Below are 15412 nucleotides of genomic sequence, written 5' to 3' on the forward strand. Positions count from 1 at the left end.
GTTCTCCCTCACCCATAGGACTACACCCATAATTTAAAATAAAATAATAAAAATATAATGTGTAACATAAATTTCTTTTTTAGATGAAAAGTGCATCTATCTGTTTGGTTAACGAAACCTTGAGTCAGTATAATTTGAGACAAAACCAAAATTATATTTAATATTTATCTTAAAAATAGTAATAATGAAAAATGTTCTAAACTAACTAAAAGGTTATGTGGAGTTGCATAGGCTTTATAAACAAATATTGCTCATGTCAAATTTCAGCTTTATAGTTTGGGTATTATATAAGGTTGGATGAATTACTTAACCTTTCTCTCCTCATTTTCCTCTTTCATTAAATTAGCATTTTGTGAAGATTTGGTGAGTCTGTAAATGCAACACTTTTTGCCTACTTGGTAAATATTAATAATAAATACAGCTGTTGACTTTTTATCTGACTGATGGCATTCATTTTCCTGATTTTCAATGGTCATAGCATCTTTGGACAGGGAACACATTTTATTTAGTAATAGAACTTAGCACAGTACCTGGCATAGGTAGTTACTTAACAAATGTGTTGTATTAATAAAGAAAATTAATATTCAAATAACTGGTGACTATTGTCTATAATTCTACACACGGTTATATACAATTCAATATATAAGTAAGGTATATATAGACATATACCCAACATGGCCATTTAAAGTATAGAAATAGGGTATTTTGTACCAATGGAATAATTTGTAATTCCTTTGATTAATCTAGTCTTTTTCTTAATGGTTAAGGAATTCCTAAGGAATGATGAACTCAGGTAAATACACATCAGATGGAAATTATATTATAATGTACTCACACACAGTCATAATCTCATTTAGCTACATAATGATTTTTACCTTTAAGGACATTTTTCTCATTCATTTTCATTAATACAACTCTGGCTTATAAATAGACCATTGGTTTTGAAAATTTCACAACATGAAATCTAAACCAGCCCTGAACTTGGTAATCAGGAAAAGCATCAACAATGAAGAAGAAATTGGTTTTTAATAAAAATATTTTATACATCCACCTGAAAGCGCTCATGTGGCAAACATTAGAAGTACAATCCCCAAACATATTCGACATATCTAAATGTGTATAATCAGAACTGTAAATAGCCTAGGCTATGTGAAAGTACTTTTCACTTCTAAATGAGGACAATTTTGCCCATAAAGTAATTATATCAAAGTCATCTTTTTAAATCAATGATTTAATAACCTTTACCATCATTTTATGCATCTATCAGAAGTATGTAACATTCTCTGGATTTGGGTTTCAATGTGTAACAGATTTTTCCAGACTTATTGAATCAAAAAGCTATTCCAAACAGATTATAATAGGATGAATCTAATGCCAAATATGAAATTATACTTGGAACCATGTTTCAAATAAAAATTAACATATTCATTTATGCCTTTACTGACAGACCAAAATTTGAGACAAAAACCAAATTTCTATCAATAGAAAACCATTCCCACTGTAAACAAATGTAAACTTGAGTTGAGTTTTAAGGTATATCATTCTTCTTGAGATTATTTGAGAGGGATTATTACACATTATCCTGCTTACAAGAACACAAACTGTTTCAGACTCATGCTTGTCATAACATTACATGCTGTAGAAATATAATGCAACATTTTCGTAGAATGCAACTTATTTTTCAAGTTTAAGAGTTAACCTGAAGAATGCACATTTTAAAATCAAGCTCCATAAACTTATAGCTTTTTGTTTGACCAAAAATATGTCAAACGTTTGGGCAAATAGATATAACATGGTAAAATCAGTTTGAAACTTGAAATATTATTTCTCTTTTCCTTTCCTCATCTATTCCTTGCTATATTCAAAAATGGCTAGTTTCTCAGTCTTTTTCATGTTTTTCATAAAATATAAGAGTAGTAAAATATGGTATACCCACTGGACCATTTGGAAACAATTGAAGGGTACATAAACACAAGTTCAAATCAGAGATTTTTTCCCCTCCAAGTTAAAGATATTGGTCCTGAAAAATAAATTCAGAAAACAAAAAGGCACAAAAAGCTCATGGAAAACATGTTCACGTTAGAACTTTAACATTTAAATTGCAGTGTATATAGTTTTTAATACAGAATTTTAGGCATCTTTGAATCCTGTACATTACAAATAATGAGTCTTTTTTGCTTTAGTTCATGGGTAAAATATATTTAATAATGACTAATTACAAATCTAATATTTGTTTTGGCATTCTTTTCAATGTGTTATTTTTATATTATATATATATTTTATATTATGAAAATTAAGGTATGAAAATTATACACATCTTTCACATGAGGATTTTTCATTTTCTTCTTGTACCTGTAAAAATTAACTTAAAACTCTTGCCTCAGACTTTTCCCCTTGTAGCAGTATAAACTGGATAATCACTTACATAGAAAAGATTAATGAATAATTTTTAGCAAGTTTAAGTTTTGGTTCCATGCTTCTTAAAAAAATCTTTAGTTCCTGCCTCAATTTTCTAACAGGAAGTTGTCACTGATGAATAAGTAGGTGATGATACTAACAGAAAACGCTGGACAAATGTACTGATTATAATTTTACATTGCATTCCTTCATTTAAGTTGGTTACATTTATTGACAATTAAAAATGCACTGATTATCATGTCAGAATTGAAAATGTAGAAATGTTTTGATGTTCTATAACGATCATTATGAATGACTTTCAGGTACTCTATCACCTGAAAAGGTCTAAGAATCACAGACTTAACATTTATTATGGCTGTGCCTCAATAGGCAAACAAAAATCCTAGGCCACTAACAACTGATCATTCCAATATTCTTCTGGTATATCAACGTGGTATCATAGGCAGCAAGAGATAAAGTTTCAGTCTTGGCTTTTGTACTTCCAACTCCAGTGTACACAAATAGAATAAAATCTATTTCATACGGCTAGTCCATATAGACTATTTCTCATTGTGCTCAATAAATATTAAATTTACCAAAACCATAATTATTTGCCCTTCTCATTGCTAATGCCTTAGTGGTACATTAATATTGAGTAAGACTGCATAGTTGCTGAATGATTTACTAACTTTCTTCATTCATTTTAAATGACAGAATAATGATCTTTGCACTTTGTACTTAATTTTCATTTCTTGTAAACAATAATCAAATAACAATAACACTAACATTACTAAATTTATTTTATTTTCTACACCTCATCTAACTTTTATTGCTATTATAACCCAGTTTGATTTAAAGGATAATAACAAAAGAGCACTAAACCAGGGAGTCAGGAGAACTTCATTTGATTTCTCGATCTTTCCTTAAGTAAAGTGCATGATTAGGGCGAGTCTGAGTGTCAATTTTCTCAAAAGCAAAGTAGGAAAAATAGTATTTGTCTCAAAACATTGTCATAAACATTAAGGTGAAATGATGTAAATGGGGATTGTAAATTATAAGGTACTATTGCAATGTATGTTATTACTATGATTCTCAGAATCCTTAAGTTCTTTTATGCCACGGCAGTTCTTAATATGTGGACTCATCCTTGGGCAAAAAAATAAGCTGTGTATTTCTGAACAGAAGCTGCAATAGATAATTCTGCTAAGCAAATTATCAGGTTGAGACATTGTTTGGATACTCCTTTTCCGTATTGGCAACTCTCTTTTTAAAATGAAAGGGTTTATTTAAAAATATTTAAGATTCTTACTAAAATTAATTTGTTATATGCCCTCATTAAGATGCTTAAAGTCCAACATTTAAAAACATGGCATTTTATACATTTTAGCCATGCTTTTTTCTTTCAACTAATGCCATTAAAACAATTTTTATATTGAAATTATTTATAAAACTATCAGCTATTTTATACAGGTTTAGTTGGCCACTAGCAATGATCAATTTGAATTCTAGCTGTTAAACCTAATATCAACCATAAATGGACTAAATGTCACTCAAAGTTCGAATTTTATGCACTTGGTATCAACCCAAATGCTGCTCTTAAGTTGTTTCATTTCCAGAATGCCTCCCATGTTTGTTAAGAACTTCAGACACACCACATATTCATGGTAAATCTGGTACTCATCATGAATTCACCTAGAAAATCCTGTTTTACAAGTGCATTAGGCCTTCACTAGGAATTAGTGTAAGTCATAATGACTGATCTTACATAATGCATTTGTTTATTTTCTTCTGAAAAGTCAGATCATATACTTCCTTAATGCTAAAATCTTATAAAACATGTCTTGCTGCCTTTTCTTCTCTGTGCTTAGCTTAACATAATTCATGCAGTATAACAGAGTGTCTTTGAGCCTTTATCTAATAATTAACTTTTAAAATATGTCAAAACAAATTAAGAAGTCTCATCTTCATTTTTAATTGTTTTCAGCACTGAGTCTTCTCCCAAAATTTTACATAGTTCATTGAGTCTCTGCTGCATTTTGGGAATTCCAGCTAGCTGAGATTCTAGCTTTTGCTTTTCTTCACTCAATGTCAAACGGATAGCAGTATCCAATTGTTCAAAGCGCCAACCTCCTTCACCATCAAACTGTAATAAATGTGTGTGGTATTTCCTGCATAATTAAAATGAAATAATATTATTAGCCATAATTTTGAAAAATCATTTTATATGTATGTTTTTCATTCAAATTGATACCCAAAGGCAAATTTTAAGTAGGTGCTATTTTCCATTTGAGTTTTAAGGACATATCAAGAAGTTAAATACTGTGATTTTTTAAACCCCAAAAGCCACTAATCTGATGTTTAGGAAGATATTATTATTTTTTTTCATATTCTGAATGTATATTAACTGTAAAGGCAGACATGCTGTTGCATGTATTTAATTTATCTTCATAATTCAATATGGCTCCTGAATAAATAGTAAGGCATACTTAGAATGGGAGTAAGGAAAGGAAGCTGAGGAAAGAAAATCAACATTAAAAGGTCATAGAGAGAAAAGCTAAGGAAAATAAAGGAAATACAATAGCAATTCATTAATATACCATCCTTTGGGAATGAGTTCTTCTACATAAGTAAAAGTTTCTCTATAATAAACATAGTTTAAAAACATTTTTAAAAACAACTCTTTCATAGAGGAAATATTTTTAAGATACTTCCACATTTTTATACAATTTAATCTCTTTCTCATGGCTCAGTTTCATAATTAGGAACTTCACAGAGGTACAGAGATTATTTTACTGATGAGATAGGAGATGATCCACTTTGCCCTAAAGGAGGCTGAGGTCACCATTCTGTGGGCTTTGTCGGGGATATTTGGTGAGAGAAAAGTTGGCAGAGCTGGTCCTGCATAGCTGAGCCACCTGCATTTTGTCACTGCTGAACTGGCCTATATTCTTATATGTCCTCAATTTTTCTGCCTTCCCCTATAGTTTTTCTCACTTCTTGTTTCCTTTCAAGATCTCATCTGTCATTATTAACTATGATTGGTGGGCTTTTTTCAAGCAGTTTCCTCCTGCTTTTTAAAAACTTGAGATATAATTCACATACTACAAGTTCATCCTTTGAAGCGTAAAATTCAGTGATTCTTAGCATAATCACAAGCTCATGCAACCATCACCAGTAATTTCAGAACATTCTCTTCAACCCCAAAAGAAACCCATTACCCATTAGCAGTCCTTCTCCATTTCCCTTTCCCTTAGCTCCTGACAACCACTAATCTATTCTCTGTCTCTATAGATTTCTCTATTATAGATATTTCATATACATGGAATTATAGAATATGTGGCCTTTTGTGACGGACTTCTTTTGCTTATAAAAATGATTTCAAGGGACAGAGGGTGAAGGAAGATGGTGGAATAGGACTCTCCAGTGATCATCTCCTTGCAGGAAAACATCAAATTGAGCAACCATCTACATATAAAAATACCCCTACAGGAGTTAAGGAAACCAGGCAAGAGTTCACAGTATCTGGTTATAGAATAATAATAAGAAAATAGGCCGGGCACCATGGCTCATGCCTGTAATCCCAGCACTTTGGGAGGCTGAGGCGGGTGGATCATGAGGTCAGGAGATCAAGACCATCCTGGCTAACACGGTGAAACCCCGTCTCTACTAAAAATACAAAAAAAAATTAGCGGGGTGCAGTGGCAGCTGCCTGTAGTCCCAGCTACTCGGGAGGCTGAGGCAGGAGAATGGCGTGAACCCAGGAGATGGAGCGTGCAGTGGGCCAAGATCATGCCACTGCACTTCCAGCCTGGGTGACAGAATGAGACTCTGTCTCAAAAAAAAAAAAAAAAAAAAAAAGGAATAATAATAAGAAAATAGTCATTGAAGTGGGTAGGAAGTGCAGTTTTACATTCCCCAAGTCACCCATGTCCCAACCACAAAGTGCAGAGCTCAGAGAGAAATACCATCTACTTGGGGAAAAGAGAGGGATGTAAGCATAAGCCTTTGCATTGGAACACACTACCAGGCCTGCCACAGTAAAACCCAGCACTAGACAGACTCCTACAGCCCCTTGCTTCTGCTGGTACCTGCAGACTGAGCCTCTGAACCTGCCTCAGTGCCAGACAGAAACCTGTTGTCCCTGTCAGACAAACTCAATTTCTGGTCTGCATCACCACTAACCAACTAACTATAGAAGCCATGGGCTCCAAACAGCCCACAGTGGCAGGCAGGACTCAATGGCTGGGGGCTCAGATTTCAGCTCAGCACTGTGCCAGCCTTGGTGGCCAAGGGATTCCACCCTGGCACTGCACCATCCACCATGGTCCTGGGATTAGAGTGCTCTTGGTGTTACAATAGTTGTAGCAATCACTATCTTAGAAACCACAGCAGGTGACCTGCCTAGAATTTCTGGATAGCCTTACTGTCAAAGAACTTTCCCAGACAAAGCTAGACTATGCAAACTGGAATAAATTTCTAGTTCTTTAATGTGTAGACATCAACTCATGACCACAAGGATCAAGAACAATCAGGGAAATGGGACTCACCAAATGGATAGAATAAAGTGCCAGTGACTGACTCTAAAAAGATGGAGACATATGACCTGCCTGGCAAAAAAATTAAAATAGTTGTTTTTTAAGTAAGTTCAGTGAATAATATGGTTTGTCTGCATCCTCACCCAAAATCTCATTTTGAATTGTAATCCCCACAAGCCCCATGTGTCAAGGAAGGGACAAGGTGTAGGCAGTTGGATCATGGGGGTGGCTTTCCCCATGCTGTTCTCATAATAATGAGTTAGTTCTCATGAGATCTTGCGGCTTTATAAGTGTTTGGTAGTTCCTCCTGTGTTCATTCTCTTTCCTGCTGCCTTGTGAAGAAGGGGCCTTGCTTCCCTTTCACCTTTCACCATGATTGTAAGTTTCCTGAGGCCTCCCCAACCATGCTGAACTGTGAGTCAATTAAATCATTTTTCCTTTATAAATTATCCAGTCTAGGGCAGTTCTTTATAGCAATATGAAAACAGACTAATACAGTAAATTGGTACTGGTAGAGTGGGGTACTGCTATAAAGATACCCAGGCCTAGCATGGTGGCTCATGCCTGTAATCCCAGCACTTTGGGAGTCTGAGGCAGGTGAATCACGAGGTCAGGAGTTCAAGACCAGCCTGGTCAAGACGGTGAAACCCCATCTCTACAAACATACAAAAATTAGCTGGGCATGATGGTGGGTGCCTATAATCCCAGCTATTTGGGAGGCTGAGGCAGGGAATTGCTTGAACCCAGGAGGCAGATGTTGCAGTGAGCTGAGATTGCACCACTGCACTCCAATCTGGGTGACAGAGTGAGACTCTGTCTCAAAAAAAAAAAAAAAAAAAATACCCAAAAGTGTGGAAGTGACTTTGGAACTGGATAACAGGCAGAGACTGAAACAGTTTTGAGGGCTCAGAAGAAGATGGGAAGATGTGGGAAAGTTTGGAACTTCCTAGGGACTTATTGAATTGCATTGCCCAAAATGCTGACAGTAATATGGGCAATGAAATCCAGGCTGAATTAGTCTCAGATGAAGATGAGAAACTTCTTGGGAACTAGAGCAAAGGTGACTCTTGCTATGTTTTAGCAGAGACTGGTGACATTTTGGCCCTGCCCTAGAGATCTGTGGAACTTTGGATTTGAGAGAGATGATTTAGGCAGAAGAAATTTCTAAGTAGCAAAGCATTTAGGATGTAACCTGGGTGCTCTTAAAAGTTTTCAGTTTTATGCTTCACAGAGAGATGATTTGGAATTGGAACTTATGTTTAAAAGGAAAGCAGAGCATAAAAGTTTAGAAAATTTATAGCCTGATGATGCAATGGAAAAGAAAAAACCATTTTCTTGGGAGAAATTTCAAACCAGCTGCAGAAATTTGCATAAGTAATGAGGAACCAAATGTTAATCACCAAGACAAGGGGGAAAAGGTGTCCAAGGCATGTAAGTGGTCTTCATGGCAGTCCTGGAGGCACAGGAGGTAAAAATGGTTTCCTGGGCCAGGTCCAGGAACTTTCTGCTTTGTACAGTCTCAGGACTCGGTGCCCTGTGTCCCAGCTGTGGTTAAAATGGGCCAATGTACAGCTCAGGCCATTGCTTCAGAGGGGACAAGCCCCAATCCTTGGTGGTTTACATGTGGTGTTAGACCTGTGGTGCACAGAAGTCAAGAATCGAGGTTTGGGAAGCTCTGCCTAGATTTCAGAGGATGTATGGAAACACCTGGATATCCAGGCAGAAGTTTGCTGCAGGGTCAGACCTCTCATGGAGAACCATTGCTAGGGCAGTGCAGAAGGAAAATGTGATGTCAGAGCCCCAACACAGAGTCCCCACTGGGGCATTGCCTGGTAGAGCTGTGAGAAGAGGGCCACCATCCTCCAGACCCAGAATAGTAGATCCATAAACAGCTTGCACCATGTCCTGGAAAAGCAGCAGACACTCAATGCCAGCCCGTGAAAGCAGCCATACCCTGCAAAGCTACAGGGGTGAGCAGACCAAGGCTATAGGAGCCCACCTCTTGCATCAGCATCACATGGATGTGAGACATGGAGTCAAAGATTATTTCAGAGCTTTAATATTTGACTGATCCACTGGATTTAGGATTTGCACAGGGCCTGTAGCCCCTTCACTTTGGCCAATTTCTCCTATTTGGAAAGGGTGTATTTGCCCATTGCATGTACCCCTGTTGTATCTAGGAAGTAACTAACTTTGGACTTGGACTCTTGGGTTAATGCTGGAATGAGTTAAGACTTTGAGGGGCTTTTGGAAGGTCATGATTGTGTTTTGAAAGTGAGGAATTGAGATTTGGGAGGGGCCAGGGCAAAATGATACAGTTTGGCTGTGTCCCTACCCAAAATCTCATCTTGAGTTGTATTCCCCATAATCTCCATGTGTCAAGGGAAAGACCAGGTGGAGGCAACTGGATCATGATGGGGTTCCCCCATGTTGTTCTCATGACACTGATTGAATTCTCATGAGATTTGATGATATTATAAGTGTTTGGTAGTTCCTCCTCAGTTCATTCTCCTTCCTGCCACCTTGTGAATAAGGTGCCTTGCTTCCCCCTCACCTTCTGCCATGATCATACGTTTTCTGAGGCCTCTCCAGCCATGTTGAACTGTGAGTCAATTAAGCCTCTTTTCTTTATAAATTACACAGTCTCAGGCAGTTCTTTATAGCAGTATGAAAATGGACTAATACAGCGAACTTCAATAAAATACAGAGAAACAATTCAGAAATTAGAGAAAAGCAATAGATATGAAATAATGGGAAAAAAGCCAGAAATACTGGAGCTGAAAAATACAATGAAAAAAATAAAAATGCAATAGAGACATCAACAGCAGAATTTATCAAACAGAAGAAAAAAATATGTGAACTTGAAAACAGGTTACTTGCAAACTTACAGTATGATATGAAAAAAGAATGAAAAGGAATAAAGAAAGCTCATGGGACTTATGAAATAGCATCAGAAGAACAAATATTGCCTGGACATGGTGGCTCATGCCTGTAATCCTATTGCTTTGGGAGGCTGAGGTGGGTGGATAATATGAGGTCAGGAGTTCAAGACTAGCCTGACCAACCTGGTGAAACCCCATCTCTACTGAAAATACAAATTTAGCCCAGCCTGGTGGTGTGTGCCTGTACTCTCAGCTACTTGGGATGCTGAGGCAGGAGAATTGCTTGAACCCAGGAAGCGGAGGTTGCAGTGAGCTAAGATCATGCCATCGCACTCCAGCCTGGGTGACAAGAATGAGACGCCAGTTCCAAAAAAAAAAAAAAAAAAAATAGAGCAAATACATGAGTTGTTGGTATTCAAGAAGGAGTTAAGAAACATAAAGATTTATAAAGCTTATTTAAATACATCATAGCAGAAACATTTCAAAATCTGGAGATAGATATAAATATCTAGGTACAGAGGTACAGGAAGGTCAAAAGTCTTCAATCATATTCAATCCAAATAAGACTACCTTATGATATATTACAATCAAACTGCCAAAAACCAAAGACAAAGAGAGAAAGCTGAAAGCAAGAAGAAAATAACATATAAGGGAGTTCTAATATGTCTGTTATCAACTTTTTCAGTAGAAACTTCACTGGCTAGGAGAGAATGGAATTACATATTCAAAGTGCTGAAGGAAAAAAAACCTTTCAACCAAGAATTCTGTTCTTAGCAAAATTGTCCTTTGGAAATGAAAGAGATAGACTTTCCCACACAAACCAAAGCTGAGGGGCTTTATCACCACCAGACATGTCTTACAATGAGTACTAAAGGGAGTTCTTCACACTGAAAGAATGATGCTAATGGGTAATAAGAAAACATTCGAAAGTATAAAACTCACTGGTAAAAGCAAGTACGCAGTCAAATTCAGAATACTCAAATAATGTAATGGGGGTATGTAAATCACTTATTTATTTAGTGTGAAGGTAAAAAGACAAAACTACTAAAAATAATAAGCACTAAAATAATTTGTTAAAGTATATACAATATAAAAATATGTAAATTGTAATACTAAAAATTCAAAATGGGGAAATAAAGGGTAAAGGTTGTGTTTTTTTGCAATTTGTATATACTTTAACAACTAAAATAATTTATTAATGTATATACAATATAAAAAGATGTAAATTGTGATATTAAAAATTCAAAATGGGAGATAAAGGGTAAAATTTGTGCCTTTTTTGCAATTAAATTAAAGTTGTTATGAACTTAAAATAGCATGTTATAAGATGTTTTTGTAAGCCTCATGTTAACCATGAAGCAAAAACATAGGTACAAAAATAACATGTTTAACTATAAGATGTTTTTTGTAAGCCTCATGGTAACCACAGAGCAAAAACCTGTAGTAGACACACTAAAAATAAAAAGCAAGGAACCAAAACATATTAGTAAAGAAAATCACTTACTCACAAAGAAAGACTGTGAGAGGAAAAAAGGAAGAAAATATATACAAAACAACTAGGAAGCAATTAACAAAATGACAGGAGTAATTCCTTACCTATTAATAATTACCTTGAATGTTAATGGATTAAGTTCTCCAATTAAAACACAGAGTGTCTGGGCCAGGTGCAGTGGCTCACGTCTGTAATCTCAGCACTTTTGGAGGCTGAGGCGGGCAGATCACTTGAGGTCAGGAGTTTGAGACCAGCCTGGCCAACATGGTGAAACCCCATCTCTACGTAAAAAAAAAAAAAATACAAAAATTAGCTGGGTGTTGTGGTGGGCCCCTGTAATTCTACCTACTCAGGAGGCTGAGGCAGGAGAATCACTTGAACCTGGGAAGCAGAGGTTGCAGTGAGCTAAGATCACACCACTGCACTCCAGCCTGGGCTTCAAAGCAAGACTCTGTCTCAAAAAAAAAAAAAAGAGTACCTGGATTAAAAGCAAGACCCAACTGTGTGCTGCCTACAAGAGACTCACTTCATCTGCAAGGACAATACAGACTAAAAGTGAAGGAATGCAAAAGATATTCTACCCAAATGAAAGCTAAAAGGCATCAGGAGTAGCTATACTCATGTCAGGTAAAATAGACTTTAAGTGAAAGCTATAAAAGAGGCCAAGAATGTTATTATATAAAAGGGTCAATTCAGCAAGAAGATATGATAATTCTGAATATATTTGAACCTAACATCAGAGCACATACATATACAAGTCAAATACTCCTAGATCTGAAAGAAGTGAACTGCAATACAATAAGAGTAGGAGACCTCAACACCCTACTTTCAGTAATTAGATCACCCAGACAGAAAATCAAGAAACACCAGATTTAAGCTATATTCTAAACCAAATTTCTAAACCAATATTCTAAAAATTTATAGAAAATTTCATCAGAAAGCTTCAGAATATATATTCTCAACTACACATGAAACATTCTCCAGGATAGATCATATGTAATGCCATAAAACAAGTCTTCAAAAATTTAAGAAGATTGAAATTATATCAAGTATCTTTTCTCTCCTCAATGATATAAACCTAGAAATCAATAAAAAAGAAGAACTTTGGAAACTTACAAATACATGGAAATTAAACAACATGATATTGATTAACCAATGGGTCAATAAAGAAATTAAAAGAAAAATTTTAAAAATTTTCTTCTGAAAAAAAAAAAAGGAAACATAACATACCAAAATCTGTAGAATATAGCAAAAACAATTTAAAGAGGAAAATTTATAGCAATAAATACCTGCATCAAAATAGATTAAAAATGTTGAATAAACAACCTAATGTTGTAGGTCAAGGAACTGGAAAACAAGAACAAATCCAAACCAAAACTAGTAAAAGAAAGGAAATAATATACATCAGAGTGGAAACAAATAAAATAGATCCTGGAAATAAACATAAAATATCAGCAAAAATGAATAATTGATTTTTTCATAGATAACCAAATTTGACAAATGTTTATCTAGAATAAGAAAAAAGAAAGAAGATTCAAATAAATAAATTCAGAGATGAAAAAAGAGAAATTACAACTCATACTATAGAAACACAAAGAATGATGAGACTGTTGTAAATAATTATAAACCAACAAATTGATTTACCTAGAAGAAATGAATACATTTTGAACACATACAACCTACAAAGATTGAACTATGAAGAAACAGAAAATGTCAACAGACAAATAACAAGTAAGGAAATGGAATCACATCAAAGAAAGGCCCACAATCTGATGGCTTAACTACCAAATTCTACCAAATATTTAAAGAACTAATATTAGTCTCAAACTATTCCAAAAACTAAAAAGGAAGGAATACTTCAAAACTTATTCTATAAGGCCAGCATTACCCTGATACTGAAACCAAACAAAAAGACAACAACAAGAAAAAGAAGACTACAGGCCAATATCCTTGATGAACATAGATGCAAAAATCATCCAAAAAATACCAGCAAACTGAATTCAACAGCACTTTAAAAAGATCATTCACCATGATCACATGGAATTCATCCTGGAGATGCAAGTACAGTTGAACATATGCAAAGCAATAAATGTGGTACATAACATTAACAAAATGAAGGACAAAAAAATGTTTATCTTAATTGACATAGAACAAGCATTTGATAAAATTGAACATCCTTTTATGATAAAAACATTCAACAAACTAAGCATAGGAGGAACATATCTCAACATGATAAAGACCATACATGACAAGCCCACAGCTAGCATCTATACTGAAAAGGGAAAAATTTAAAACTTTCCCTCTACAACCAGGCATGGTGGCTCATGCCTGTATATCCTAGTACTTTGGGAGGCCAAGGTGGGAAGATCACTTGACCCTAGGAGTTTTTTAGTTGTAGTGAGATATGATCACACCACTGTAGCCCAGCCTGGGCGACAGAGTGAGACCTTGACTCTAAGCAAATAAACAAACAAAAATAAAATGTTTTCTGTAAGATATGGAACAACATAAGAATACGAACGCTCACTTTTGCCACTTACATTCAGTGTACTACTGAAAGTCCTACCCAGAGCAATTAGGCAAGAAAAAGAAATAAAAGGCATCTGAATTTGAAAGGAAAAAGATAAATAAAAGAAAAAGTTAAATAAAGGAAAAATATAAATTTTCCCTGGCTGCAGATAACATGTTCTTATCCTTCATTTTGTTAATGTTACATATCACATTTATATATAGAAAGCCCTAAAGACTCCAACAAAAAACATTAGATTTATAAATGAATTCAGTAAAGTTGAAAGACACAAAATCAGTATGTAAAAATTAGTAGCATTTGTCTACACTGACAGCAAATTATGTGAAAAAAAATCAAGAAAACAATCCCATTTACAATAGCTAGAAAAAGTTAAGCACTTAGGCATGAATACAAGCAAGGAGGTGTAAGGTCTCTACAATGAAACTATAAAACATTAATGTAAGCAATCAAAGAGGACACACATACACAAATAAAATGATATCACATGTTTATGAATTGGAAGAATTAATATTGCTAAAATGGGCCGGGCGCGGTGGCTCAAGCCTGTAATCCCAGCACTTTGGGAGGCCGAGACGGGCGGATCACGAGGTCAGGAGATCGAGACCATCCTGGCGAACACGGTGAAACCCCGTCTCTACTAAAAAATACAAAAAACTAGCCGGGCGAGGCGGCGGGCACCTGTAGTCCCAGCTACTCGGGAGGCTGAGGCAGGAGAATGGCGTAAACCCGGGGGGCGGAGCTTGCAGTGAGCTGAGATCCGGCCACTGCACTCCAGCCCGGGCGACAGAGCCAGACTCCGTCTCAAAAAAAAAAAAAAAAAAAAAAAAAAAAATATTGCTAAAATGTCCATACTACCTGAAGTGATGTACATATTCAATTTAATCCCTATGAAAATGCCAATAATAGTCTTCGGAGAAATTGAAAAAAAATTCTAAAATTTGTGTGCAACTGCAAAACACCCAGAATAGTGAAAAAATTCTTGAGCAAAAAGTACAAAGCTGGAGCCATCACACCACCTGGTGTCAAAATATACTATAAAACTATAGCAACCCAAATAGCATGGTACTGACACAAAAACAGACACACAGACTTAAGGAATAGAATAGAGAACCCAGAAATAAATCCTTGTACTTACAGTCAACTGATTTTCAACAAAGCTGCCAAGAACACACTATTGGGAAAGGGCAGTACCCTCAATAAATTGTGGGAAACTGGATATCCACAAGGAGAAGAATGAAATTTGACCCTTATTGTTCACCATATACAAAAATCAACTCAAAATGGATTAAAGACTTCAATGCAAGACCTGAAATTATTAGAAGAATATATAGGGCAAAAATTTCATGACAAAGAAATGTGGATATAAATTTGAAATGACAATGGAATTTGGGCAATGAGTTTTGGATATGACCTCAAGAGCATAGGCAACAAAAGAAAAATTAGACAAATGGGATTACATCAAACTCAAAAGCTTCTGTGCAACAAAGAAAACAATCAACAGAATGAAGAGATACCTATCAAATTGGAGAAAATATTTGGAAACTATACATCTGATAAGGGACTAATAGCCAATATA

At 35.5% G+C, this 15412-nt stretch overlaps 1 protein-coding gene across 1 annotated transcript in view; it reads right to left on the bottom strand.

The window, feature by feature from the left end:
* Window positions 1-485: 485 nt before the first annotated feature.
* The window catches only part of ABCD2 (ATP binding cassette subfamily D member 2), a 67901-nt gene continuing 52974 nt past the window's right edge, over window positions 486-15412 (bottom strand). The window contains exon 10 of the mRNA XM_025402778.1: window positions 486-4565. Within this exon, the coding sequence (XP_025258563.1) occupies window positions 4346-4565 (220 nt within the window). The 3' untranslated portion in view covers window positions 486-4345. The remainder of the gene's footprint in view (window positions 4566-15412) is intronic.

The sequence above is a fragment of the Theropithecus gelada genome, chromosome 11 (genome assembly GCF_003255815.1).
Source record: "Theropithecus gelada isolate Dixy chromosome 11, Tgel_1.0, whole genome shotgun sequence".
In the NCBI taxonomy this organism is placed as follows: Eukaryota; Metazoa; Chordata; class Mammalia; order Primates; family Cercopithecidae; genus Theropithecus; species Theropithecus gelada.